Source organism: Neofelis nebulosa, chromosome 2 (genome assembly GCF_028018385.1).
Source record: "Neofelis nebulosa isolate mNeoNeb1 chromosome 2, mNeoNeb1.pri, whole genome shotgun sequence".
NCBI classification, from domain to species: domain Eukaryota; kingdom Metazoa; phylum Chordata; class Mammalia; order Carnivora; family Felidae; genus Neofelis; species Neofelis nebulosa.
Genome location: NC_080783.1, coordinates 117,397,529 through 117,424,328, shown reverse-complemented (window position 1 = coordinate 117,424,328; position 26,800 = coordinate 117,397,529). Strand labels below are relative to the sequence as shown.

General features: G+C 40.8%; 1 protein-coding gene, 4 non-coding genes and 1 pseudogene across 11 annotated transcripts in view; 2 read left to right on the top strand and 4 right to left on the bottom strand.

Annotated features, from left to right (window-relative positions):
* Nucleotides 1–10,787, bottom strand: part of LOC131504040 (myomegalin-like) — a 49,394-nt gene extending 38,607 nt beyond the window's left edge. For 2 of the 7 annotated variants that reach the window (XM_058715974.1, XM_058715975.1), the window contains exon 1: nt 10,513–10,785. In XM_058715974.1, the coding sequence (XP_058571957.1) occupies nt 10,513–10,545 (33 nt within the window). In that variant the 5' untranslated portion in view covers nt 10,546–10,785. Of the gene's footprint in view, nt 1–10,512 lie in introns of all 7 variants that reach the window. The other 5 variants (XM_058715978.1, XM_058715977.1, XM_058715980.1 and 2 more) reach the window with 4 other exon arrangements.
* Nucleotides 2,392–2,465, bottom strand: TRNAN-GUU (transfer RNA asparagine (anticodon GUU)). Its single transcript has one exon. It is a non-coding gene; the product is annotated as a tRNA-Asn (tRNA).
* TRNAH-GUG (transfer RNA histidin (anticodon GUG)) lies at nt 3,465–3,536 on the top strand. Its single transcript has one exon. It is a non-coding gene; the product is annotated as a tRNA-His (tRNA).
* Nucleotides 6,526–8,521, bottom strand: LOC131504042 (large ribosomal subunit protein eL33-like; annotated as a pseudogene).
* Nucleotides 10,788–11,726: 939 nt separating the features above from the next.
* Nucleotides 11,727–11,798, top strand: TRNAE-UUC (transfer RNA glutamic acid (anticodon UUC)). Its single transcript has one exon. It is a non-coding gene; the product is annotated as a tRNA-Glu (tRNA).
* Nucleotides 11,799–17,743: 5,945 nt separating this feature from the next.
* Nucleotides 17,744–17,814, bottom strand: TRNAG-CCC (transfer RNA glycine (anticodon CCC)). Its single transcript has one exon. It is a non-coding gene; the product is annotated as a tRNA-Gly (tRNA).
* Between the last annotated feature and the right edge of the window lie 8,986 nt (nt 17,815–26,800).

The following is a 26,800-nucleotide window of genomic DNA, read 5'->3' as shown; positions in this document are numbered from 1 at the left end:
ACTAATATACACAACCTACTCTTTCACCCTTGCTATTTCTAGAGAAAGGGGAAGAGGAACAAATATTTGGGACCAGTGAGTTTTTTCCTCACCTTGGCCAGTCTTCTCTGGCTCTGGTTGACGAGGTCACCACAGAAATCAATTACAGTTTTACAAAAATATCTTGGCAGTGTAGTCGAGGAGCAGGTGCAGATATCCTACTGCTTAATGCCCATCATGTCATCTTTGTACCTCCGCCTTAGTTAAGTCAGAGGACAACACTCCCCTTATTAGATTATCATGTATACATTTATGGAAATTTGTTGTGCTAGCAAGAGTACGAGGAAAAGAATTCTCCTAGTTAGAAAAATAAAATGAACGATAAATTGGTACTACTCCAGTGGAAGGCAAATTTACAGGATTTATGATTTACATTAAGAAACATATATATTGTAACCACTATGATAGAGCAATTGCATTTACAGGACTATCCTATAGAAATACTTGTACAAGTGGCAAAAAATATGAGTACAAGGATGATGACTACAGAATTATTAGATTATCACGAGACCAATTTACTTGAAAAAACAGCATGTAAAAGGCTAAGTAATTGGTACAAAGGAAGAAATGACTTCATTAAAAATAATGCAAGAAATAATAATGATCATGACTCTAGCACTTTTTTAACTTGTTTTATTTTTTATTTTTTAAAATTTACATCCAAATTAGTTAGAATATAGTGCAACAATGATTTCAGGAGTAGATTCCTTAGTGCCCTTTACCCATTCAGCCCATCCCCCCTCCCACAACCCCTCCAGCAACCCTCAGTTTGTTCTCCATATTTATGAGTCTCTTCTGTTTTGTCCCCCTCCCTGTTTTCATATTATTTTTGGTTCTCTTCCCTTATGTTCATCTGTTTTGTCTCTTAAAGTCCTCATACGAGTGAAGTCATAGGAGTTTTGTCTTTCTCTAATTTCACTTAGCATAACACCCTCTAGTTCCATCCATGTAGTCGTAAACGGCAAGATTTCATTCTTTTTGATTGCCGAGTAATACTCCATTGTATATATATACCACATCTTCTTTATCCATTCATCCATCGATGGACATTTGGGCTCTTTCCATACTTTGGCTATTGTTGATAGTGCTGCTATAAACATGGGGGTGCATGTGTCCCTTCAAAACAGCACACCTGTATCCCTTGGATAAATGCCTAGTAGGGCAATTGCTGAGTCGTAGGGTAGTTCTGTTTTTAGTTTTTTGAGGAACCTCCATACTGTTTTCCAGAGTGGCTGCACCAGTTTGCATTCCCACCAACAATGCAGAAGAGATCTTCTTTCTCTGCATCCTCACCAACATCTGTTGTTGCCTGAATTGTTAATGTTAGCCATGCTGACAGGTGTGAGGTGGTATCTCATTGTGGTTTTGATTTGTATTTCCCTGATGATGAGTGATGTTGAGCATTTTTTCATGTGTTGGTTGGCCATCTGGATGTCTTCTTTGGAGAAGTGTCTATTTATGTCTTTTGCCCATTTCTTCACTGGATTATTTGGTTTTTGGGTGTTGAGTTTGATAAGTTCTTTGTAGATTTTGGATACAAACCCTTTATCTGATATGTCATTTGCAAATATCTTCTCCTATTCTGTCGGTTGCCTTTTAGTTTTGCTGATTGTTTCCTTCCTTGTGCAGAAGCTTTTATTTTGATGAGGTCCCAATAGTTCATTTTTGCTTTTGTTTCCCTTGCCTCTGGAGGTGTGTTGAGTAAGAAGTTGCTGCGGCCAAGATCAAAGAGGTTTTTTGCCTGCTTTCTCCTCGAGGATATTGATGGCTTCCTGTCTTACACTGAGGTCTTTCATCCATTTTGAGTTTGTTTTTGTGTATGGTGTAAGAAAGTGGTCCAGGTTCATTCTTCTGCATGTCGCTGTCCAGTTTTCCCAGCACCACTAGAAGAGACTGTCTTTATTCCATTGGATATTCTTTCCTGCTTTGTCAAAGATTAGTTGGCCATACGTTTGTGGGTCCATTTCTGGGTTCTCTATTCTGTTCCATTGATCTGAGTGTCTGTGCTTGTGCCAATGACTCTAGCATTATTAATTGAGCAATTATTAAACCCACACATATCCTGCAAGACACTAGTACACATTTGAAAAACTGAAGTATGTAAAATTTGCTACTAGCCCAAAGAAACATGACTTCATCCCAGAACACACTCTCTTGAGGAGAGATTGCATCAGGCCTCTCTTGTTCCCTGTTTTTAGAAATGCAATGTCTCTTCCAGGCAGATTTTCTGGGAGGTCATGGAAGCGCAGGAAGGGGCCATTATGTCACTTGAAAGGAAGGGAAAGCAAGTATCTTGTCCTTTGCCAGAGCGAATCTGAGAGAACCAAATTGCTGCTGTAAAAATACCCATTACGTCCCTGGGTGGGCTTGAACCACCAACCTCCCGGTTAACAGCCGAAAGCGCTAACCGATTGCGCCACAGAGACACAACGTACACTTTGGTTTCATTAAAATAGAGTGATCTCTTACTCAAGAGATTGGGCAGGCTCCAAAGCCTCAAAGAACTTAAGATTAGTAAATCTAATCGAGTCGTTCGTCATGTTTGAAACCGGTACATTGAGTGATTCTGAAACTAGCACACCCAAATGGCTTAGCCCCGCCCTGTCCCCTCACCAATCACAGAATCCAGAACCTCCAGAGACACCCCCCCCCCCCCCCCCGGACTGCGACCCCTCCTCTATCCTTCTACCCCCAGCCTGAGTCGAGCGAATCCCAAGGGAAGCTGAATGCCCAGGACATTCAATTAGGACTTGTTGAATTAATAATGCATTGGAGAGTCTGAATATCCAGTTATTCAGGATGTTCAGCTTCTAGTTAACCGCCTACAGTTTTCCACGCCAACAGCTTCCAAAGATGGCACACCTTAAGTCTCCCCCGTTCTACTATAAACCTTTCCCACTGCTCCCGCTGCCTTCGTTTCTTTTAAAACGCAAGTGACCATGGCTGACGCCCTTTCAAGGCGTATAAATAGCCTTTTGCTTTTCTCATTTGGTCATCGTTTATTCCTTGTCGCCTTTAAGCTTTTAGTCCTTTGAGGAACTCTGAGGGCAGAAATAGAAGTGTTTTTAAAAAGGGGAAATTCTTTTCAAAAGGTTTTAGTTTGGGCAATAGATTTCGAAGCCTGCAACATCCCATGGGCTGGGCAATGGAGGGGCCTACAGTGCACCATCTGTGCCGCTGGAGCTCCAAGCGCTCAAATCAACTGTGTTCCAACTTCAGTGGGGCCGATGGGGTCAGGGGGAGGGAGCAGGAAAAGGGTCGGGGCCAAAAAGGAAACTTTAGGAGAAGGGAAAGAAGCAGGCGAGGAGTTGCGGAGGACAAGGAGACCCCCCCCCCCCCAAGAGACCTGTGGAGATGCACTGGCCAGATCCTGAGACATGAGAATTGTTTTTTATTTCACTTCAGAAGGCACAGGTTTATGGCGCGCCGTGATCGTATAGTGGTTAGTACTCTGCGTTGTGGCCGCAGCAACCTCGGTTCGAATCCGAGTCACGGCAATATGTGGTGTCCCTTTTTTTTCCTTGACAAAATTTGGTACATCTTCCAGCCTCTCTTTTAATTCCCTCACCAGTATTTGTGGCCTAAGATCGGGGTTTGCTGTGGCTCTCCAGCACTTTGCAGTCAGGAGAAAGGGCGGTCGGGTATTCGGTTTTCCAGAACCATGCCCCATATCTGAGCTTGCGCAGAACTATCCCAAAAGGTAAAGCGCGGTCGGTAGCTTCCGCTTATGTAACGGTGTAGTCATAACCGTTTTTCTGGTTAAAATATTTCAAATGTTGATGGGGCCTTTTTAGACACTGTGACAAATGAGCTTTTTATCAGTTTGTATTCGATAAGGTATTTTACAATAAAATCTAATAAACAAAACCTAGATTCAATGCCATTCTCGGCATTCCCCACCCAATTTTTATGCTAATAGTACATATTGAAGTACAATTCACAAAGAATAAAACGCACAAATCTTAAACGCACAGCCCAATGAATTTTGACAAACGCCTGACACTACCGTGACTGGGACTGCAGCCCAGGTTGCTGAGGCCACAAGGCAGAGCACTAGCCGTTATGCGATCACTGCGCAGCGCAAACCTGCTGGCAATTGGTGTGTGTGTCCTTTAGTATTTTTGATGTAAACACATCCACACCTAGATAAGAGCTATACAAAATTTCCCTCAGCCCAGAAACGTCAGCACAGCCCTTTCCAAAAGATTCCCACCTACTTTCCCTTCACTTAAGCAAATCTTTCTGATTTCTTTTTGTTGTTTTGAAAGGACTTTATAAGCAACTTTGTTAAATGGCAATCAAGATTTTCAGTCCCAGCGAGAAGAATTACAAGGCCCAAAACAGGCATAATCATTGTTATTTTTAAAGTTTTTATCTCTACACCCAATGTGGAGCTTGAACTTACGACCCCCAGATCAGAGTCAGATGCTCCACCAACTGAAACAGCCAGGTGCCCCAAGTCACGATTATTTTTAAATGAACATTTTCTATATGTAAAATATATACATTCAGTTACAATTTACTTTAGAACTGAATTGATTTAAAAGCAAATCACCCACAGTTCCATGGTTATTCATAGTGTCCAGGTTTTTATCTTTAATACCATTCCCTACAAAAATGAATCAAAATTTCTTAAAAAAATTACCTCTTCCAGGAATGGTGCTGGGGAATTACAGGGTAAGCATGGGAAAGCTTGGATCAGAAACCAGTGATTCACTAACAATCTATTATGATCTTAACAAAAGACATAGCCAGCTTGAAGGAATTCCCACTGGCATGAGCTGTGGTACTCTGAGCATGAAAAACAACTGTGATCTTTGTGCAGGGGTCATTAAACTATGGCCTGCTGGCCAAATCCCACTCAGAACTTGTTTGGTAAACAAAGTTTTATTGGAATACGACCATACTTACTCATTTATGTATTATCTGTGGCTGCTTTTGTGTTACAACGGTAGAGTTGAGCAGTTGCAAAAGAGACCATATGGTCAGCAAAGCCTAAAATATTTACTATCAGGCACTTTACAAAAAAGTTTGCTGACCCCACTCAAGTGGACTGAAAGACTGGATTAAGAAATATCGGAGTCAATGAAGTAATTTGCATACTGAAGTATTTAGGTTCAATGATCATGATATAACTTAACTTTAAAATGGTTCAGCAAAATGGGGCACCTGGGTGGCTCAGTTGGTTAAGTGTCCAACTTCGGCTCAGGTCATGATCTCATGGTTTGTGAGTTTGAGTCCCGTGTTGGGCTCTGTGCTGACAGCTCAGAGCCTGGAGCCTGCTTCAGATTCTGCGTATCTCTCTTTATGCCCCTCCCCTGCTCATGCTCTGTCTCTCAACAATAAATAAACGTTAAAAAAATTTTTTAAATGGTTCAACAAAAACAAAATTAAGTAGATATAAACAGTTCTGGTTCTGATTTCTGTAGTTTTGTGTTGACTATTTTTAAAATTCACACAATATACTTTTTTTGTGTCTGCCTATTTTTTTTGTTTTCATGCAGCATAATAACATTTTTTGAGATCCATTCATGCTATTGAATATATTATTATGGTGTTCTTGATGAGTGTTATTCCTGTGTGACCATACTGCCATTGATGGATACTTGGATAATTTCTAGTTTTGGCTATTGTGAACAAAGCTGTTATACATATACTTGTGCATTCGTTTTCAGAGTATATATTTCATAGTGATATTGCTGGGTCATGGGATAGATGTAAATTCAACTTTATTAAAAACTGCCAGTTTTCCGGAATGACTGTGAGATTTTACCTTTTCAACAGCAACAAGATATAGTTACTGTACATTCTTGTCAGAGGTTGATGTTCTCCCATTTTAAAAGTTTACTAATTCTTGTGAGTGCATACTCTTGTGAGGATCTCACTGTGGTTTTAATTTGTGCTTCCCTAATACATAATGATATTGGCTTCTTTTTTAAACGTTTTTATTATTTATTTATTTTGAGAGAGAGAGCGCACTGGGGAGGGGCAGAGAGACAGGGAGAGAGAGGATCCCAAGCAGGCTCCCCAACTGTCAGTGCAGAGCCTGAGGCAGGGCTCAATCCCATGAACTGTGAGACTGTGACCTGAGCTGAAACCAAGAGTCAGATGCTTAACTGACTGAGCCACCCAGGCACCACAAGATTCTTATGTCTTTTGCCTATTTAGAAATTATGGTCCATATTGTGAAGAAAGACTATTCTGGTGTTTGGCTAATTTTTAAATGTTTTGGCTTTTATTATTGATTTCTAAAAGTTCTCTATCCATTCAATATCTGAGTCGTGTTCAGAGAAGAATATTGCAAACATCTTCTCCCACTCTGTGGATTGCCTCTTTACTTTCTTTTTTTCTTTCTTTCTTTTTCTTCCTTTTTCTTCCTTTCTTTCTTTCTTTCTTTCTTTCTTTCTTTCTTTCTTTCTTTCTTTCTTTCTTTCATTTTTTAGTTTTTACAAATCTACACTTTTATTTATTTACTTTTCAGTTAGTTTAAATCCTTGAGGGGTACAGCATCACACGATTCTGTGGCCAATGGCTTTAGCAGGAAGGTTGCTTCGGAATTTGGCACGAACCATGCCATTGTTTCCATGAGCACAAGTTACTTTTCCCCAGATTACTCTGGTTTTATTCAGTTTGCCACCAGGAGTCACTGTGTTATTCTTTGCTTTGTACACATAAGCACATCTCTTGCCTAGATAGAATTCAGTTTCATTCTGAGCATAAACACCTTCAGTTTTAAGAAGAGCTGTATGCTCCCTCTGGTTCTGGAGACCCTACTTATAGCCAGCAAAAATGGCTTTGGACCACAGTCTTCCCGACATATGTGTCTTTTCAGGAGTCCTGTTCCCAGCAGGCCTCCACAGGTTCCAAGATGGCGGAAAGAGAAAGGCCTTGCCTTTTTACTTTCTAATGGTGATTTTTGATGAGCAGAAGCTTTTAATTTTGATGAAATTTAATTTCTTTATTTTTCTTTTACTGTTAAGGTATCTTACTCTAAGACATCTCTCCTACCTAAGACTGTGAATATATTTTCCTACATTTTCTCTCCTAGATGCTTTAATATTTTAGTTTTCAGCTCTAGAATCTATGATTCATTTCCTGACCTCAGCCCAATATTTAATCACTTTGGCTTAAGAATCTTTGGCTTGTTTGCAGATCACCAACCTCCCAGAAATTTTTATAACCTTTGATGTAAAAATATTCATAATAGTTTCCTGCTCTGCTCTTCATTGACTACATATCTTTGTGTTTCTATCCCTTATTCCTTCTTTTGCCTCTCTTTCCTTCTCTTCTCTTCTCCTCCCTACATCTGAGAAAACCAGAAATACCTAAAGCCGAGAAGAAAGATCTGATCAATCTGTGCTTAAGAGCACAGGCACTGGTTTGTAAATCTGATTCAGCCCTTGTGTGGCCTTGGAAAAGCTTAAGTAACTTAAACTTTATGTGCCCGAATTCTTTCTGCTGTAAAATGGGGCTAATAAGAGTAATCTACTTCATTCTGTCATTGTTGGCTGTGCCTGGATTTAGCAGCTACTCAATCAATAATGTCATTATCTAGTAGAATCATCATCCTCATTGTCATTATCCTTTGCACTATTTTCAAAAATCATCATTCTGATATTTTGCAACTTAATTGAATCATGGAGTACTCATGCTGCTGTGTTCTGCATGATGTCTGTGAAAATTTTTTTTGTAATGTTTATTCTTGAGAGAGACAGAGCATGATCGGGGGAGGGGCAGAGCAAGAGAGGGACACAGAATCTGCAGCAGGCTCCAGGCTCTGAGTTGTCAGCACAGGGCCTGATACAGGGTTCAAACCCATGAGCCCTGAGATCATGACCTGAGCTGAAGTCGGACACTTAACTGACTGAGCCACCCAAGTGCCTCTGTCTGTTTTTTATATCAAAAGTTCATGCCTTTTTATTGCTAAATAGTATTCCACTATATGAGTATACTATGATTTGTTTACCAGTTCCTGATGATGGACATTTGAGTGGTTTCTAGTTTGGATTCTTGTGAACAAAAAACACTATGAACATTCCTGATACATTTTTTTTTTTTTTTTTTGGTATGGACATATGTTTTCAATTCCCTTGGAAGAATATCTAGGTGAAGAATTTACATGAATAAAGGGATATTTATGTAAATTTATGTTGAAATGTATAAGAAATTGTCAAACCAAAATGGTTATGACATATTCCCACTAAAAATCTTCACCAAGATTGGATGTTTTCAGACTTTATAATTTTAGCCATGCTACTGGGTGAAGTATCTCAATGAAGTTTTAACATATATTTCCCTGGCAATTAATGATATTGAGTACTCTTTAATATGCTTCTCGCCATTAGTATATCTTCCTCTCTGAAGTGTCTATTTAAGCTTTTGCCCATTTTAAAAAATGGGTGCTTCAGCTTTTAATATTGATTATAGGAGGTCATTTTATATTCTGGAACAGGGTCTTTGTCAGATATGTTTTGTGAATACTTTTTCCTAGTCCGCGATTTATTTTCACTTAATGGTTATCTTTTAATGAGAAGACATTCTTATTATTTTAATTATTTTATAATTTAATATTCAATATTTTAATATTAATGTTAAAGGCTGATTTATTATTTAATTAGACTAATGTTAGTTTATTTTTAAAGTTTACCTATTTTTAGAGAAGGAGAGAGTGGGTGGGGGGTAGAGAGAGAGAGAATACCAAGCAGGCTCTACTCTGTCAGCACAGAACCAGATGCAGGGCTTGATCTTATGAACTGTGAGATCATAACCTGAGCCAACATCAAGAGTAGGTCACTTAATCGACTGAGCCACCTAGGAGCCTCTAGTCTAATATTACTTTAATTTTTTAAAAGTCTAATTTATCATTTTAATACTTAATACTATTAAAGTCTAATTTGTCATTTTTCTTTTTTACTTATCTTTTTGTGTAATATTTAGGAAATCTTTGCTTACCACCAGGTCATAAGGAGATTCTCATGTACTTTCTTCTAAAACTTTACAGTTTAGTGTGTATGTTTTGGTCTATGATCCAATTTAAATTAGCTTTTGTGCATACTGGGAGGTAGGGAATGCAGGGTTTTTCACTATGTAGATCTCTAGTTGTTTCAGTACTATTTGTCGAAATGATCCTCCTTTCCCCACTGAATTGCTTTAGTATCTGTTCTTGGAAAATAATTTGACCAGAGAGGGTGGGTCTATTTTAGGGTAGGTCTATTTTAGGTGTTTCAATTCAGTTCCATTTCTATATATAATGTGTCCTTCTGCCACTCCCATACTATCTTGTTTATAGTAATAAACAGCTTAATAGTAAGTCTTAAAGTCTTCCAGGTTTGACTTCACACAGCTCAATAAATTTTGAAATGTATACATACCAAAGTAGCCACCACGCGAATCAAGATCTGTGGCTGCTTAAGTTGTCTCCTTTCATTGTAGGACATATGCGCTTACAGATTGTGGCTGATCCCTTAGCCAAAGATCCTCTTTTACAGCCCCCAGGAAAAAGAAATCTCCAGTTACCTTTAGAGCTGATGAAATAAAAAATGTCTGTAACACTTAACCATGAATATAGATTTTTCTTGGGGAAAAAAGAAGTTCATTTTCCAGGCCAATGACTATTATTTATGACCACGAATACAATGGTTTGCAATTTTCTGTTCTTTGTAGGGAGATAAAGTCCCAGGGAGGGCCTCTAGCTTAATGGACTGATAGTTGAGTGTTAAAGTTGGTTAAAGTTGAAGGCTGACTTTGGAATTGACTTTTATTGTGTTAGAAAAGATGAGGGGGATGCTGAGGAAAGGTGTAGGGAAGAGTAGGTTGGAACTAGAAAGGTGAATTTTGGGTCTTGCAGTGATTGTCAGGTTTTGTAGAAAGAGGAATTTGGGGTATGGTAGTAATTGTCAGATTTGAGGAAAGAGGAACTTTCCACTAAAACAAACAACAAAAAAACTTTAGTGGAAACAACCAATACTTAAAGGCCTCATTTCTCTGAGGCTTTCTCATTTATATACATCGTCTTTCTTTCTCATTTTTGTAAAAATGGCGGGCTTCGTGGGTTTTTTATGTAACTTTAAAAATGTGTATTTAAATTAAAAACTACTAACATTAAAATATTTATCATGAAAGTCCTAAATTCATCTGAAATTCGACCAACAGTGCATTTAAAATAAAATGGGCAGAACCTAAGAGACATACTTACCTGGCTGAAGTGCCCTTCCTGGGTGTGTGAGATTCTCAACCACAGTTGCTTTCGCTAGTTTTCCCCACACCTGAAAGTCCTCATCCAAAACTCATCAAACACCGCTTCCTTCGCCAAAAGATTTTAAAGTAATCTTAAAGTACATGCTTTAAAAATAAACCTGCCAGGTGCATCCTTGGAATCCACAAGAAACCCAGGGAGAGACGTTCAAGGGCCAAAAGGAGCTCACTGGGAGCCGGGCCAAGGCTTTGGCTCCCCCCCACGGAAACGGAACTCACCTTCACCAGCGACGGGACGAGACGCCATTTCATCTTCGGGCTGTTTGCAGAGGAGGAAAGTCGCACGGAGTTCCTCCCTCCCCTGGGTTCTGTTTCCACCTCTCCGTTTCTGTCTCCTCCACGACGCTTCGGGAGCCTAACACTGGACAGGGCTGAAAGGGGAGGCTGCCCTTCTCCTCCGGGTCCCTCCCTCCGGGGCGTCGGGGCAGCTCAGTCGGGCCGGGACGTTACGGCCCGCGGGTGACGCTCGCGGGGCCGCGACGGCAGCGGGGGCGGGGTCGCAAGTTCGCCGCGTGCATCCGCGTGCACCGCGCAGCTGCGCGTCGCCGGCGCCGGACACTCTGAATCGACGCCGCCGTCTGGGGGCTCATCCGCAGGCCGTACGCAAGGGTGCGGGGCGCGGCAGACGGAGAGAGAGGGCGCAGCGCGCCGAGCGGCCCCGGCCTTGCCCCTGACCCTGGAGGCCGGGCCCAGAAGAGGCTAATTTGACGGGCAGAGCCCAGAAAGTCTCAACGGCGGCCCAGCCCCGGGTCCCGAGGGTAAAGGCCCCAAACCCCGAAGTCCTAGTGGAGCGGGGTCGCGAGTGGCGTCATTCTCCCCGCCTGTGTCGGGAGAGTCGTTTGCCCGAATCAGTAAGCCGGTTGTGTGGCTCCGAGACGGCAATTAACAAAAGCAGCAGCAGGATTTTCGGACAAAGCGGGCGTGTGGCATGAGGGGAAGGCCGGCGTCGAAGAGCACTCTGTGTGGGCCCTGAGCGTGCAGAGCAGCAGCCGAAGTAGGTGGTAAGTGCAGGCGCGGCGGGCTCGGGGGGGGGGGGGGGGGGGGCAAGTCCAGTCCAGGGCCGCCAAGCCTGCCTCGAAAAACGTCTCGGTCCGCGCAGCCTCCGTCACTGCGTCCCAAACTTTGGGGGGATGTTGGGGACTGCGGGGTCTCAGTCCGGGCGCCTCCCCTCCCGCCTCTTCGCAGTGACCTTGTGTCCACACGCGGCCACGGGTGCGGCCGGGACGGGGCGACTTCTGACCTGGCAGGGCCCCGGGGCGCAACCGCTGTCCCCCACAGTGTAAGGTCTTTGCTGTGCGGCACCTTTTATAGAGGGAACGGCCTTAGGGGACAATTGCAGAGAGGGCGCGCGTCACCCAGAGCGAGCAGACGGGAAATAACCACCGCTTAACGCAGAGAGTACTTGTGTTTCTTAAAAAGAAGCGGCTGGTAGCTCCCTGGTGGTCTAGTGGCTAGGATTTGGCGCTTTCACCGCCGCGGCCCGGGTTCGATTCCCGGTCAGGGAATGGGATTCTTCTTACTGGGCTGCCCCCCCCCCCCCCCCCCACCGGGAGCAGTGAGTTTCGCCGTGATTTTCCCCCAAATTGGCGGGAAAATGGAGTTAACTATTCACTGAGGATACATGCCAGAAAGCAGAACTACTAGGTGAAATGGAGTGTGAATTTCAAACTATCAATTACACTACCCGGGAACCTATAAGCACCAATTATAAGCCCCCACCTGTATGACGCTTCATTTCCCCCCCTCCCCCCCCCCCGCTTAAAATTAACACTAGAAATTATCAATCTCTTAAACATAATTTCCAAACTTTACTTACCATCAAGCAACCTCTTCATAGTCAATTTCCCCCATGGGCTTTAAGTCCACAAGAGACAAACTGGAAGTATCTCAGATATCTTGAATTGAATCTCAAATTGATCTGTTCTGGTATTTACCTTTTCTTCCAGGTAAGATTAGTCGCAGTAAAAATGTAAGTCTGCCTTTTTTGCTTACCGTGGTCTCACCAGTTCTAAATTCTGTGGGTATGGAGCTGTTGCTTGGATAGTTTCATGGGCACATTTCACCTTTAGGAACTTTGGAAAAGTTGTGCACAGCAGGGTTCCTAAATCCATCTTTGGAAGTGTTGGCAGAAATAAATGAGCACTTCAACTTGTGAAGACCTAAAAGTGGTTGGAAGCAGAACAGATTTTTAAAAATCAGAGAGTTGTTTCAATAATTTAATTTTCATTTTGATGGCCACTTTATTTTTTTGAAGGAAGATAAGACTTATTTTATCTTTACTTACTTATTTTTTAAAGTCTATTTTGTTATTTTTAGTAATTTGTACACCCAAATGTGGGCTCAAACTGATGATCCTGAGATCAAGAGTCTCTTGCTCCTCCAACTGAGCCAACCAGGCACCCCCATTTTATCTGTTTTATGAGGACATTAGTGGAGGGAAATTGCTTTATTGGATCAGTAATTTTTCTATATTTTTATTTCTCTAAAGGAAATTTAATGATAATAATAAGTTAATATAAATTATAATAAAAAGATTAATAAGATTTAATAATAAAATTACACATCTTACATTATTCACATTGATATAGTTGGCCTGTGCTGGTCATGTATTGAGCACTGTATAACATTACCTGATGAGTTATGTTCAACTAGGTGGTAATACATACCATAATGCAGCTATTTATAATTCAAAAAAGGAGGTAAAATGGGAAGGTGTTGTGATCTGTTAGTGTAGTCCTGAGATCAACTGAATTTATACCATGCTCTCACATACTTTAGAAGACTATGCTATAGTAAAATGACATACCTTAGAGCCAGTGGTTGCCCATTTCCTGACCCAGCATGATATACAGGAGTGACCATAGGGGGAAAATGGCCTTTTGAAGGACTTACCTAATATATCTCTCTTATTGGAATGACATCAGAAAAGTAAAGGGAAGGTTCATATGGAAAAGGAAAATTGTCTGCTTTTCCCTCTTTCCCAACCCTTAATACCCAATGGAGGAGCAAATACTCTGATTCTTCACGTATTAGGATAGATACTGAGCTTCCTTTTCTTTTTTTTTTTTTTTTTTTTTTTAAACTTTTTTAACGTTTATTTATTTTTGAGAGACAGAGAGAGACAGCATGAGCAGGGGAGGGGAGAGAAAGAGGGAGATACAGAATCCAAAGCAGGCTCCAGGCTCTGAGCTGTCAGCACAGAGCCTGACGTGGGGCTCGAACCCACAAATTGCTAGATCATGAACCATGAGATCATGACCTGGCCGAAGCTGGACACTCAACTGACTGAGCCACCCAGGCACCCCTGAGCTTCCTTTTCTAATGGTTGAGGACACACTATATTAAAATATTATACAAAGGGGTGTGGCTACTGCTGCCCCTTTTCTATCTGAGCATCAAAACCTGCCGCCTGGCTGGTGTCAAGGAGAGCCTCCAACCCTGCATCTATTTGTCTTTTTTCTGGCTCTCTCCTCTCAGAGGACTTGCAGCATCAGATTCATTTGGGGAAGTTTGGTTAAGGTTGTTTTGTGCTTAGCAGGAAAATCTTCTAAGACCTTGAATTGACCAGTTTACTGGGATTCCCTCTACTGGGGCATAAACCCTACCAATAACAATTGTGATTATATACATGTTGCCGCTTTTCATTGTATACATATCTCCCTCAGGAACCCCCACACCCACCAGGGAACCTAGGTCATTGGCAGAATGAGATTTGGGAATTCTTTGTTTCTCTGGCCAAACACTACTAGTAAGTGCTCTAATTCCATCACTTTGGAAATTATACTCACCATAAATTAAATACTGTTTATTTTGGAGAGTTCAGTTTGGGGGCAATGGAAATTATTGCTTTAATGTTCTTTCTGTACTTTTCAAATTTTATCCATAATGCAGATTTTTCATCAAAAAGTATGGAGGACAGAAGACAGTGGAAGAACAATTTTTACTGTAAAACAAACAGGCCAAACTTTGTTAGGACTTACAAGTTTAGCTTTACAGTGGTGGCTTCTGTATAGAAAGAGTTCCTTACTTTGTGCGAAAAAGCAGTTTTTTTGTTTTGCTGTTTTTCCTTTTGGCTGCCAGAGGGATTAAGTATTGTCAGAAGGACTTATCTCTATAGTCCCAAGAAACCTCACTTGGCAAGCAAGCTACTGAAAATTGGTGGGGTATATCAGTCACTCTTCCTGGCAGAGATCTGATAACACTGCAGTCAGAGCCATTGAGAGTAAAATTCTTGACTTGCCAGTCAGTATGACATTATTTATACAGTGAAACTTTGGACATCAGCGGGTTTAGCTACTCATGCTAAATTTTGAGCCATCCTCTGGTGGCAAATGTCACCATTTGCTACATTTGCTACAATGGGAGTTTGTCCCATTAGCACTTCATTTAATACATGACAGTGCCCTGGACAGAAGAGTCTCCATTAATACTTTAAGAGCATTCATAGTATAATCATGCAACTCATTGATTTCCATTAAACATTTGCACAACTGTACATTGATTTGGTATAGAAGCCATACTCTTAACTTTAATTTCTTTTTCTTTTTCTTAGAAGTTTTACCCAAACTCTGTCAGTTGAATTCACACTCTGTCTTATAGGAACACAGACCAAGGAGTTGAATACTTGCGCTTGACCGGTTACACAGCAGCCTGGAGACCATTATATCTCCTTGACAAAGAGCTCAGGGAGAGCGAGGCGGTGTGACTAGTCTGTGAGGCCCATTGGAGCAGTGAGGAGGCTTCTTATTGCCTGAGGTCAAGGGTGAGGGGTAGAGAGGGATGGAGTGGGGGCCATGGGGGAGCAGTCCCACTAAAGTAAGCACAGCCTGTATACTTGCTTTTGGTTTTAAGAGGTTATCCACTCAGTCTCAACAAACTTAGTAATAGCTAAAGCACCATTTAGGTGGCTGCTTTCAATCCTTCCTTGTCACTGCTCAACCTCCAATTGTCTATCAACATATGGGGACTGTCAAAAGGTCCTTACTCTCCTTTTTATAATGACCACTTAGGGGAGATCATCCTGGGGAGCGTTCTCATATCCCCATGCACCCCCTTCTGTCTTTTCGCCGAGAAAGTACTGGGACTTTACTGCCCCTGCACTGAGCACCAAATTTATCATGCAGTCTAGCAGTCCTTAGGCAGTATTAGATTGTGTTTGTCACACTTCTGTAGAATTGACCAGTAAGGAGACAACAATCTTAAATGAACTGAGGTAGTTACTACTTAGACACACAGCATAAGCAAGTGTAGTATGTTGTCAGCTCCCCACATCTATAATCCCATAGCAGGACACCATACTGGAGGGATCAAATGACAAGAAAACACAAGTGGTGGCTCACTCTGTCATGAAGGAGCTAATTCCATATTGCTGTCAAGCAGTTTGATAGCTTGTAGTTGCATCCTACAGGGGTGGAGGCAAGGTGGAAATTTCCGGGTCTCACCAGAACCAGGAAGACAGGTGAAACTGCCTGCTTATAGTTTGCCCCAGGACAGGCAACCTACTGCAAGAGATCAGTGAGAAATAGCCATACAGTAGCACCTCACAAGACTGCCTATCTTTCCATGTTCCAAGGGGATATTCAGCCAAGATTTGGGTCAAACAACATTGAACCTTGCCTCTGTGGCCCATGTGGAGAAGTACAGGGTCACCAGAGTGCCATAAAAGAGCCATTCTCCTATACCTCGACGAGCACTGAAAAGGAGGTTGGCTGGATAGAATATCTGTGATTTGCCCTTCTTTACCGAAGTTTCTTGAAAATGCTGCTCCACTGTTGCCTTGCTTTCTATGTTAGTGCTTATCTAATTCTGTTGCTTTTGTAACTTATTTCATAGTTTTGCCTGGAGCACCTGAGGATGTTTTCTTTACTTTTAAAGTCTAATAGTTTTACCGTGGTGTTGTTTTGAAGTTGATCATCCATGGTCAATCCCTGGTACCTGATGAGCCCTTTCTGTGTGCCTTGTCACATAAGCAATGCATCATTTTCCTTTTTATAATAAAATCAAGTCTCCTAGGCCTGATTCCTGTTTAGAGAAAAATCTTAAAAACAAGAAATTATGTATCACATTACAATGTTTATTGGACAAAGACAAAGATTCTCAGACAAGTTAAAACAAAATAGTAAAACCATCCTGATGATTTCAACACAATATTGCCAAGAAAGGACTTTAAAATATCACCATCAGTTTACAACAAACGTACAAAGACATAATGTAAAGGTTAAATTGTAGTGTAGGGCTAACGCGTAGCTTGAAAAATAACAGCTTTGTTTGTCAGAACATTGGCTTTACCAATGAAGGAAAACAAAAGCTCAAAGAAAAGAGCATCAGAGGCAAGGTCAAGGAGATCCACTGGTTGCAACTTAGGCAGAAAGTCTAAAATAATCACCTCATTCAGCAACTGTTTCTAACTCATCTGGCAACTGTTCCTAACTCATCTGGGAACTGTTTCTCTGTTCTGTTCCCAGGTAATGATAAAACGATGTGATCGGCTTTAAAAACTCTGTACCCCGGCTGTTCGAGGCCGCACTCTTATCAAGAGTGTTGGTCCCGATCGGTTGGCCTTGCCTCTTATTGTAATAAACTTTGTTGTGATTGCCACTGGTGCCCATAGCATTCTGTTTCAGGAGTCGTGTGGATGCAACAATAATATCAGAATAAGGAAACCCTTGAACATGAATAAATTTATTCTTAAAGAGTGAAATGTTGCTGGTTTGAAAATAGATTTTAAAAACTTAAATTTTAAGCTATTCTTAGATGAAAATTAATCACCCGCAGTCTCCAACGCAGTCACGCACTTAGTGCCCTCAAATGGGAATCCTTTGAAGGAGCGTCCAAGAGGTAGAAAACAAACCCGGATCAACCGTTCCCAGAGTCTTCAGTTCTTTTTCCCTTATTAAAAGTCTACTTTTCGGGCTAACACCTGCTGGGGCACACTGCCAGGCACGCGGCATCCTCGCGGGAACAGCCACGGGCCCGCGGGAGGCGCGCAGGCGGCGGCGGCGGCGGCTGATGACGTGAACCTACGCGTTTACAGCAGCTCCCCTCGGGTCCACGCGAGTTCCTCCTCACCAGCCTACACCTTTATTCATGCTCAGGGGTGTCTGCGGGGCCCCGCGGCTATTGTCCTCCCGAGACACTTTGGTGTCGCGATCCTCGCTCTGCGCTGACACGTGGCCCAGCGGCCAACCCAAAGCCCAGCAAGGGCATAGGTGACCTGGTAGCTTTTTGGGTTCCGTGGGGCCTCCAAGGGAAAGGCTGAAAGTAACTGTGGTCTTAGGTCCAAATCGCAAACCCTTTCGCCCCGCCCTGCCCAGACACTCCCACTTTCAAAGTCAGACTCACTAAATGATTGCTGAATGCCAAGCACTGGAGCAGTAACAACCCAGAACTCTAAAAGACCGTATTTGCCTGTGCGGTGTAATTTTGTGGGACAAACTATAAAGGAAATTGCTGCATTGGCCGGGAATCGAACCCGGGTCTCCCGCGTGGGAGGCGAGAATTCTACCATTGAACCACCAATGCTTTCCTGTATCACATAGGTGAAGTTTAGGTGGTGTGTTCAGAAAGACTTAGCAACAGTTGTAAGAGGTTTTTTTCAAGTGCTGGCTAATAACTATTAGGGGCATGGGTTTTTATAGGCAACTTATACTAGACAAAACTATCAAAATATCTGATTTGTCTGTGCAAATTCTTAACTCTGAAAAAGGTAACTCTTTCAAACTGCGTAACAGACTCCAACAGAAAAACATAAATTCATCCAGGTTCCTTGTTTCTGTTCCTAAGTCTTCAATTATTAACCTCAAACTGTTTTCTTAGTGGTTCCTGAAGGTAACCTGGTTACTTGGGAAGGTAACCTAACTTGTAGGTGAGGTAAGTAAAATTCCAATCCAGGAAAGAAATAAGAATCAGAACCAGAATTAGTAACCAAAAAGAGAGAAAAGGACAGAATCAAGATAGATATAATGAAGACATAAATTTTGGTCCATGTAGTTAATTCTTTGTAGCTTTTTTTTTTTGTTGTTGTTGTTGGTAAAAGAGTAATGATCAGTCTTATAATCATTATAATGTGTCTGCTTTTTAAGGTGTATAAAACCTTAGCATGGATATATGATATGAAAAGATTAGTAGTAAGTTTGCATTTAATGTTGGGAGAATCCGCTTTCTCAAGTTAATAGGCTTTGATTTACTACCTGTATGAGGAGTAGACTATTTTACTTTATTTTTTTAAACTGAGTTGTCCTCAGCAGCTTTTTTTTTTTTTTTTTAAGTTTATTTTTGAGACAGAGAATGAACGGGGGAGGGGCAGAGAGAGAGACACAGAATCGGAAGCAGGCTCCAGGCTCTGGGCCAACAGCCCAGAGCCCGTCGCGGGGCTCAAACTCACGGACCGTGAGATCATGACCTGAGCTGAAGTCGGACGCTTAACCGACTGAGCCACCCAGGCACCCCAGGAGTAGACTATTTTAAAGAAATACTTTATGTTGAAATATTAATATAGTGGTCTTTTGTTGAAGTTCAAATAATGGAGAGATTTCTTTCTTCAAATTTCCCTGGGGAAATTAAACTGAAGCGAGGAACCTGGAGAGCTCCCCCACACGTTGGGACTAGGAATCATTTATGACTTTTTGAAGGACAGGAGCCACAGAGGTGCAATGATGCCTCTCTTGCTAGAAGAAGGCAAGCTAGATGGAGGCCGAGTCATAAACTTGAGCTCAACAAGGAAAACAACCATCACCTCGACCTTGAAGAGCTTTGGCTCCCTCTGCCCTCTGCCCAACGCCCAGGACACACACCGGCTCTGGCCAACATGCTTTCAACTACCACCTGCATCAACCAGGGGTACATTTATCCCCACGTCTCTTTTGAAACTACAGATCTGCACCTCCAACTCACAACTCCTGATTTACAAATCACTACCTCATATGCATCTCAGAGTCACAAGTGCTAAAACTCAACGCACCAGGGAGTTCCCTGTCAGCATCACACACCACCCTCTGTACCTCTAAGATCAGACCCAGGCACAGTGTGTCCCAAAATATAGTAGTGCATTATCTAGAATGTTTTAGTCAATCATCAAAACAACAGCCAAATCTGTTCCTGCCCCTGCATAGTACATTTACCCTCACCCCAACCATCCTATTGCCCAAATCAGATCTTGCTATTCTTTTTGGATAAACTCTTCATCCTTCCAACACAGAAATTTGTTCCTAGTATAATTAATAAATAGTGCTTAAATTTATTTGGCTTTCTGTAGGCTCACTGCCACTTCATTACTAAACTCTTCCATCTATCACCTCTTCCTTCCTTCATATAAGTAGGTTAAAAATAATTGGCCCTCCTACAGCCAGTCTACTCTACTCCAATCCATTTGCCACATTGCATTCTGATCACTCCATGATGTAAAGCTGGACATACCTGTAGCCTAAATCCACATCACCCACCACAGTAGCTAACCAACAGCAATCCTCCCTCCCTTGGTCATTGGAGCCCTGGAGACCAGAGGAAGCGTTGGTAAAGAACTGTAGTGGTCAGCCCCTGGAGTTGGTGGGTTCTGGACTTGTAATGGCTTTGAAACACATGTACATGTTGCAGAAGCACAAATCTCTGGCAGAGATTGGAAATAAGGAAGCAAGAACAAAATGCATCACTGTGCTGGTAAACCTGGCTTTCTGACTTTGCAATTTCACCAAGTCCGTTTCCAGACAGCTGGGTTAAAGGCCACCAAAAGGCCTCTGTAGGAAGTTCCCTGCAGGAAACATTCTGAAACTTGGTCTTCTGGAAATTCTTAGCAGTTAAGCTTCAGAGGTGTCCGAGGAGCACAGGGGTCTCCACACAGGGACAATTTTGTATTCTTCAGCTGATAATTTGTATCCTTTAGAAGGAGCAGGTCCCACCTGAGGTTCTCATCCATCCCAGATCAAACTCCAGAATGGGCTGCTTAGTGTAACAGGGACCGTGTGTTCACCGAGTCCAGGTATGGACAGGTAGCTCCATTTCTGTAAAGAAGCCCAGGAGATGAAGCCTAAGGACCTGCCATGGGTTGTGAGAGAAGAAACCTCATCCAGTGTTGGACACATGTTGGATGTGTTACAAGCTGAAGAATGTGGGTGCTTCAACAGCCAGCCTCTCATCTTCTACCTGAGTGCGCCAACTTTGGTTGCAGGCCAATACATATAACTGTTTTTCTTTTCTTTTTTTCTCCACCACAGTAATTCATTCACCTCTACATGAATCTTTACTTCAAAGGCAAGTCTGTTCTATGCAAGGATCCAACAGACAGGGATCCAACTCACTGCAGTCATTTGAGGAAAGGGAGAAAAAGAATAAAATGGGCAGCGTTTGGGGAACAAAAAGCTATTAAAAAGTGTGTCTACACAGTGATATGCCACCTTGGGACCGAGACAGGACTGTGATCATGGAAGGATCAGTGCTTAGCATGAGGTGCACAACTGTTCCTCTAGGGTATGGAGTAAGTTCTGGTGTGTTGCTGGGAATGCATCATTTGGAACTAATATCCTTGCCACAATTGTGTGCAGAACTTCTGATATCATGACATCACCTCCTAGAATATGAAGAATAACTGCGGTGTGTTTCTCTCTTTGGAAATTGGTTTTGGAACAAAGCCAGATTTCCCTTCTTGTTGTGCCTGTATTCTTCTGATTTTCTGTTGTCGTGATACGTGTAAATGTATCCGTAGGAGGAGACTTGAGAAACATAAAGAATGTCTTACTCTCTCCTTTAGATTGCCATTCCATAAACTTTTCTTGAACTTCCTATATATTACATTGGACCAGAAAGTTGAGAAATTGGGCAATAAAGAAATTTCTCTCTAAAAGTCACTACATCATGAATGGTCAAAATCATACATTAAGTTAACTTCAGGAACCTAGTATCTGAGAAGTCAGTTGTTCCTTTTGAATGCTAATTATTTGCCTTTTCTAACTGCTTATCAGACAGCTACAGTTACTTTACACATAGATGAGTATTCACTTTCTTTCTGCCTTAGGTGGGCACAGCAAATGCAGAATAAAAACTGTTCAGAACGAGAGAGAAACTGAAGAGTGGGCGAAGTGCTAGGAAGTGCTAGAGCCAATCCAACTTTAACAGCTGACCACTCAGTTAACAGCTGAACACCCTGATTGACCACTCTTCACAAATGAAATCACATCAAGTGATAATGTGGATAATTGCCAAAGCAGAAGCATGTCCAGCTTATCTCTACTCTGTCCAAAATGGCAGCTCCAGAAGGCTGAAAGTGCAGGACCGTATCAACCTCTGTTTCTTTGCTACATTCATAGGAAACACAGTAATTTCGGGGATACCAAAACAAGTAGGACAGAAATGGCCATCCCCAGTTTTGGTGTTCTGAAAAGGCAAAACTAAGGGGGTGGAGGTTGGGGGACAATGTTGGAAGTTTGATAGGGTGGTGGAAGACTGTTCCAGACCAAATACCTCCTGCTCTTGGCCCAGTGATGAGGGAAGCAGTTGGCATCAGAGGAGCCACATAGATGAGCATTTGATACACTGTGGGAGGCAGAGACAAAAGAGCAGCAGAAAACTGGGCAAGGCTGGCAAGGAATTTGGCACCACCATCTATCCATCCCCCACGCCAGAGGCAGTGTCATCCTGGGTTCTTTCTTGCGGTCTCCCTTGACGCCAGGCAGTTAGTAACTGAGCATTCACCTATGAAGCAGTTCTGACTTCAGTGCCAGGGAATTTTCCTAAATTAAAACATGACAGTAATCACACACAAATTGAAAGATAAGGTATTTTTAAAGATTTATTAGTTTATTGTACCTTTACAGTTGGAGGGTGAAGAAGAAAATATCAAAGCTCTTTGTCTAACAAAATGGCTCTTGGAGATTAATCTACATATCATTACCCATGATAACAAAATAGCGTTAAAAGCAGTTAAAAATGGATAGTTATATTCACTAGAGATATTTACTGAAGTCATGCTTTTTGCCTTAAAGTCTATTAATGTAGCTATCTTTTGGTTAATGTATGTAGTAACGCTCCTCTTCTCTCCTTTTGTTTTCAACCTATCACATTATGGTTTTGCCATGTCTCTTGAATACAGCATATTTATAGTTTTTTTTTAAATTAAGTCTAGCAATATTTATTTTTTACTGAATAATTTGGTCTACTTACCTTTAATATAATTGCTGATATAATTAATTTTAAACCTATCTTTATTTGTTCTATTTGTCCTCCTTGTTCCATGTTCTTCTTTCTCTCTCTCTCTCTTTGGATTAGTTATCTTTTAAACTATTATAACTTTTTTATTGTTTTATATACTTTGCTTCCATTTTTCCTTCTGTTTTTCATTGTATTTCACTTTGCTTCTATTCTTTCAGTGATTAATTTAGAAATTACAATCTTAATCTTTAATTCTTTTTCTTTTTTTGGTTAATTTTAGTCCTTAATGTATCAAGCATAATAATAATTATTCCATTTCCCTCATCCTGAACAGTATATAGACATTTGAATACTTTTATTCTATTTAGTCTCATCTACATATATGCTGTTATCCTTTATTATAGTTCTGAGTATTAAGTTCCGAAGACAATTTACACATTTTTATACGATTAGTGTTAGATTTATCCATGTATTTATGGCTATCCTTTCTCTTTGTTTCTTTCTGTGTGTGTCTTTCCATGTGGAATAATTTTTCTTCTGCCTGAGAAACATCATTTAGAAATTTCTTTTGTGTTAGTCTGCTTGTGAAGAACTATTTCAGGTTTTTTTTTCTTCTGTGTTTACTTTAATTAGTGAAGACTATTTTTATTAAGTATGTAAGTCTAGAAGGCAGTTAACTGTCTTTCAGAACATAAAGGATATTTGCATTTGATTTTTGTTTTTCAGAAGTCAGTCAACGGTCTGACTGCTGCTGTTTTGAATGTAATGTGTGTGTGTGTGTGTGTGTGTGTATTTATATATAGATAGATACATATATAAAACAATTTTTGTCTTTTTTTTTTATTTTCTGCAGTTTTACTTTGATTTCTCTAGTACTGGTGTCCCTTTACTCACCTTGCATGGGATTGGTTGGCCTTCTGGAATCTGCTGATTTGTGTCTTTCACATTGTCTGGAAAACTCTCAAACATTGCTTCTTCAAATATTGCCTTTGCCTTGTTTTCTGTCTCTTCTCCTTCCAAGGCTCTAACCAAAATTCAAGGTATACTTCCTCACTCTATTTTTCCTATTTTTTGTTTGTGTGTTTAATGTTACATTTTTTTTCTTGCCCTACATTTTGAATTTTTCTCCTTCCCCGTATTCTGCCTTACTATTTTTCTCCTCAGCTGTGATTTTTCTCTTCAGCTGTGAAATCTTCCACTGAGTTCTTAATTTTAGCTATTTTTATTTCATTTCAGAATTTCTTTTTTTCCCTCGCCAAGGGAAGAAAATGTTTCCAGGAAGAGGAAAGGATCAACTGTAAAATGTTGATAGATTAGATTAAATGAGGGTCAGAGTTGACCATTGGGTTTAGCAAAATTAATTTTTGGCAGCCTTGACAAGAGCAGTTTCAGGAAAGTGATGGGAAGAAAGGTATGATTATAGTAAATGCTAGATGAGAGACTGAATATGTAAGTGGGATGATGGCCAGACCATATATAAAAATAGAATTCTGAGCCACAATCTGCAGCAGCCAGCCCTGAAGACCAATCTGTTATTTATACTAACTAGCCCAAGAAGTCAACCTATAAGTCATAGTCAGTCTACAAGTCATAGTTGTAGAAAGTCAAAATGTTGTCTCCAGCAAACAGTTCAAGAAGTGAAACAATAAGCCCGGTAAAAATTGGCCCCAATTGTGAGATTTGATTAATAAGACAGCTTCCCTAGTTTTTGTTCATGCTTCCAATGAGACCAACCAGAAGAAAGCCAAATATGCCCTCCTAACCAACTATATAGGACCCCCTTGCCCACCTACCTACAGCTTCCCCATGTCATAGCACTTGTTCCATCAAGTGCCTACAAGTGACAGGAGTAAAGATTTAAATAAACAGAAGCTGAATCAGTACAAGAAAGTGGTTTTGCTGTCAAATGACTATAAAAGTATAAGATCGACTTAGGATTTCAGGCAAGCAACAGAAAAATTCTCCATTGGTTTTTATCCGAGAGATGCTTTTGGTGATGACCCTACAGCAGGATAATCCTGGGATCCTTTCCAACTGTAAGAATATATTAGACTGAGAGGACCCAAGAAACCTAATTTCTGGCACTCCTGACCATGACAAAGCCCATATAACAGGTCTGTCCATGATTTAATGTTGAATCTGGGAATGGTCATTACCATTCTTTCCTATTTGAATGGTCATCTCATTTCCTGCTTCAAAAATGATATCCCCCAAATATATATCTATATGTGTATAGATATCTATCTATCTATCTGTCTATAGATATATATCTATGTACCTATATCTATATATATCTATATCTATAGATATCTACCTATCTATATAGATAGATAGATCTATATATAGGTATCTATATCTATATCTATATCTAGCTGGTTTTAGTATTGTAGTCTCAATATTTATTTATTTATTTATTTTTTAAATTTTTTTTTCAACGTTTTTTATTTATTTTTGGGACAGAGAGAGACAGAGCATGAACGGGGGAGGGGCAGAGAGAGAGGGAGACACAGAATCGGAAACAGGCTCCAGGCTCCGAGCCATCAGCCCAGAGCCCGACGCGGGACTCGAATTCACGGACCGCGAGATCGTGACCTGGCTGAAGTCGGACGCTTAACCTACTGCGCCACCCAGGCGCCCCTGTAGTCTCAATATTTAGGTGGAAAGTAGTCTCCAGAGACATCAGACACAATTAAGTATATGGATTGGGAATCAGGAAAGGAGGATTGTTCTCTTAGGAGATAGAGAAATTGATAGAACAACTGAAATTATGCCATTCACCCCTCATGTCCTGTGTAGGAGGGAAATTCTTGCCTTACTTGACCCATAGACCGCAGAGAGCCTCCAGTAATAGAGCTACCAAAATGAAAAATAAATTTGCTCTGGCTTAAAGCATAGGTGAAGTAGTATTGCATCATAAAATGATCTTCAGACATCAATTTCATTTGTAGTTCCTTACCACTACTCCAGTCTGTCTCCTCTCATAGGTTACTGCAAGGAAAATATCACCATCATTCTTCACTAATTCCTCAGAATATTAAGGAATCACCACCACCAATAGTATCACCAATAGTAAAGTTCTGAGAAATTCTGGATTCTGTTGTCATTAAGGAGGTCATTTCTTTTGCATAGAATGTTGAAAGTTTTGATAGTATGCAGATAACATCTTCGATTTGCATTAAGTTGAAATAGTCTGAGGGAAAAAGTGATACAATAAAGCTCCTATAGGAAGCTCCTATAGGAAGCTTCTATAGGAAACCTTCTATACATTAGAATTCCATAACAATGAGTTTTGGTAATATGTTTTTGCTACTGCCTAGAGCATGAAGTTGGTGAAAGGATTTTTCTTTGAGTTTTCATCCTGGTGATGATCTTTATAATTTCTTATATAAAATATGCATGGTATACTTTTAGGAGAATCAGTAAAGAATAGAAATAGCATGTGAAAATTCTAAACCATGAGAAGAGGGAAATGGAAAAAGAAAAACGGCATATAGAAGAAAAAAACTCCATATAAAAAGTCAAGGAAATTTTAAAATTTATCAGTAATTGGTAATGAAAATATCATGAGTCCAAAGTTATGAAATGCAGCAAAAATAGCAGTAATTACAATAAAAAGAAACTCTTATACTTTTATATTAAGTGTGAGGCTAGCAATCCCTATCAAACTAACTCCAGCATTCTTCACAGAGCTAGAACAAACAACCCTAAAATTTTCATGGAACCAGAAAAGACCCTGAATAGCCAAAGCAATCTTAAAAAGAAAACCAAAGCTGGAGGCATCACAATCCCGGACTTCAAGCTGTATTACAAAGTTGTAATCATCAAGACAGTATGGTACTGGCACAAAAACAGACACTCAGATCAATGGAACAGAGTAGAGAGCCCACAAATGGACCCACAAATGTATGGACAACTAATCTTTGACAAAGCAGGAAAGAATATCCAATGAAATAAAGATAGTCTCTTCAGCAAATGGTGTTGGGAAACTGGACAGAGACGTGCAGAAAAATGAACCTGGACCACTTTCTTATACCATACACAAAAACAAACTCAAAATGGATGAAAGACCTAAATGTAAGACAGGAAGCCATCAAAATCCTCGAGGAGAAAGCAGGCAAAAATCTCTTTGACCTCAGCTGCAACAGCTTCTTACTCAACATGTCTCCAGAGGCAAGGGAAACGAAAGCAAAAATGAACTATTGGGACCTCATCAAAATAAAAGCTTCTGCACAGCAAAGGAAACAGTCAGCAAAACTAAAAGGCAACCAACAGAATGGGAGAAGATATTTGCAAATGACATATCAGATAAAGGGTTAGCATCCAAAATCTATAAAGAACTTATCAAACTCAACACCCAGAAAACAAATAA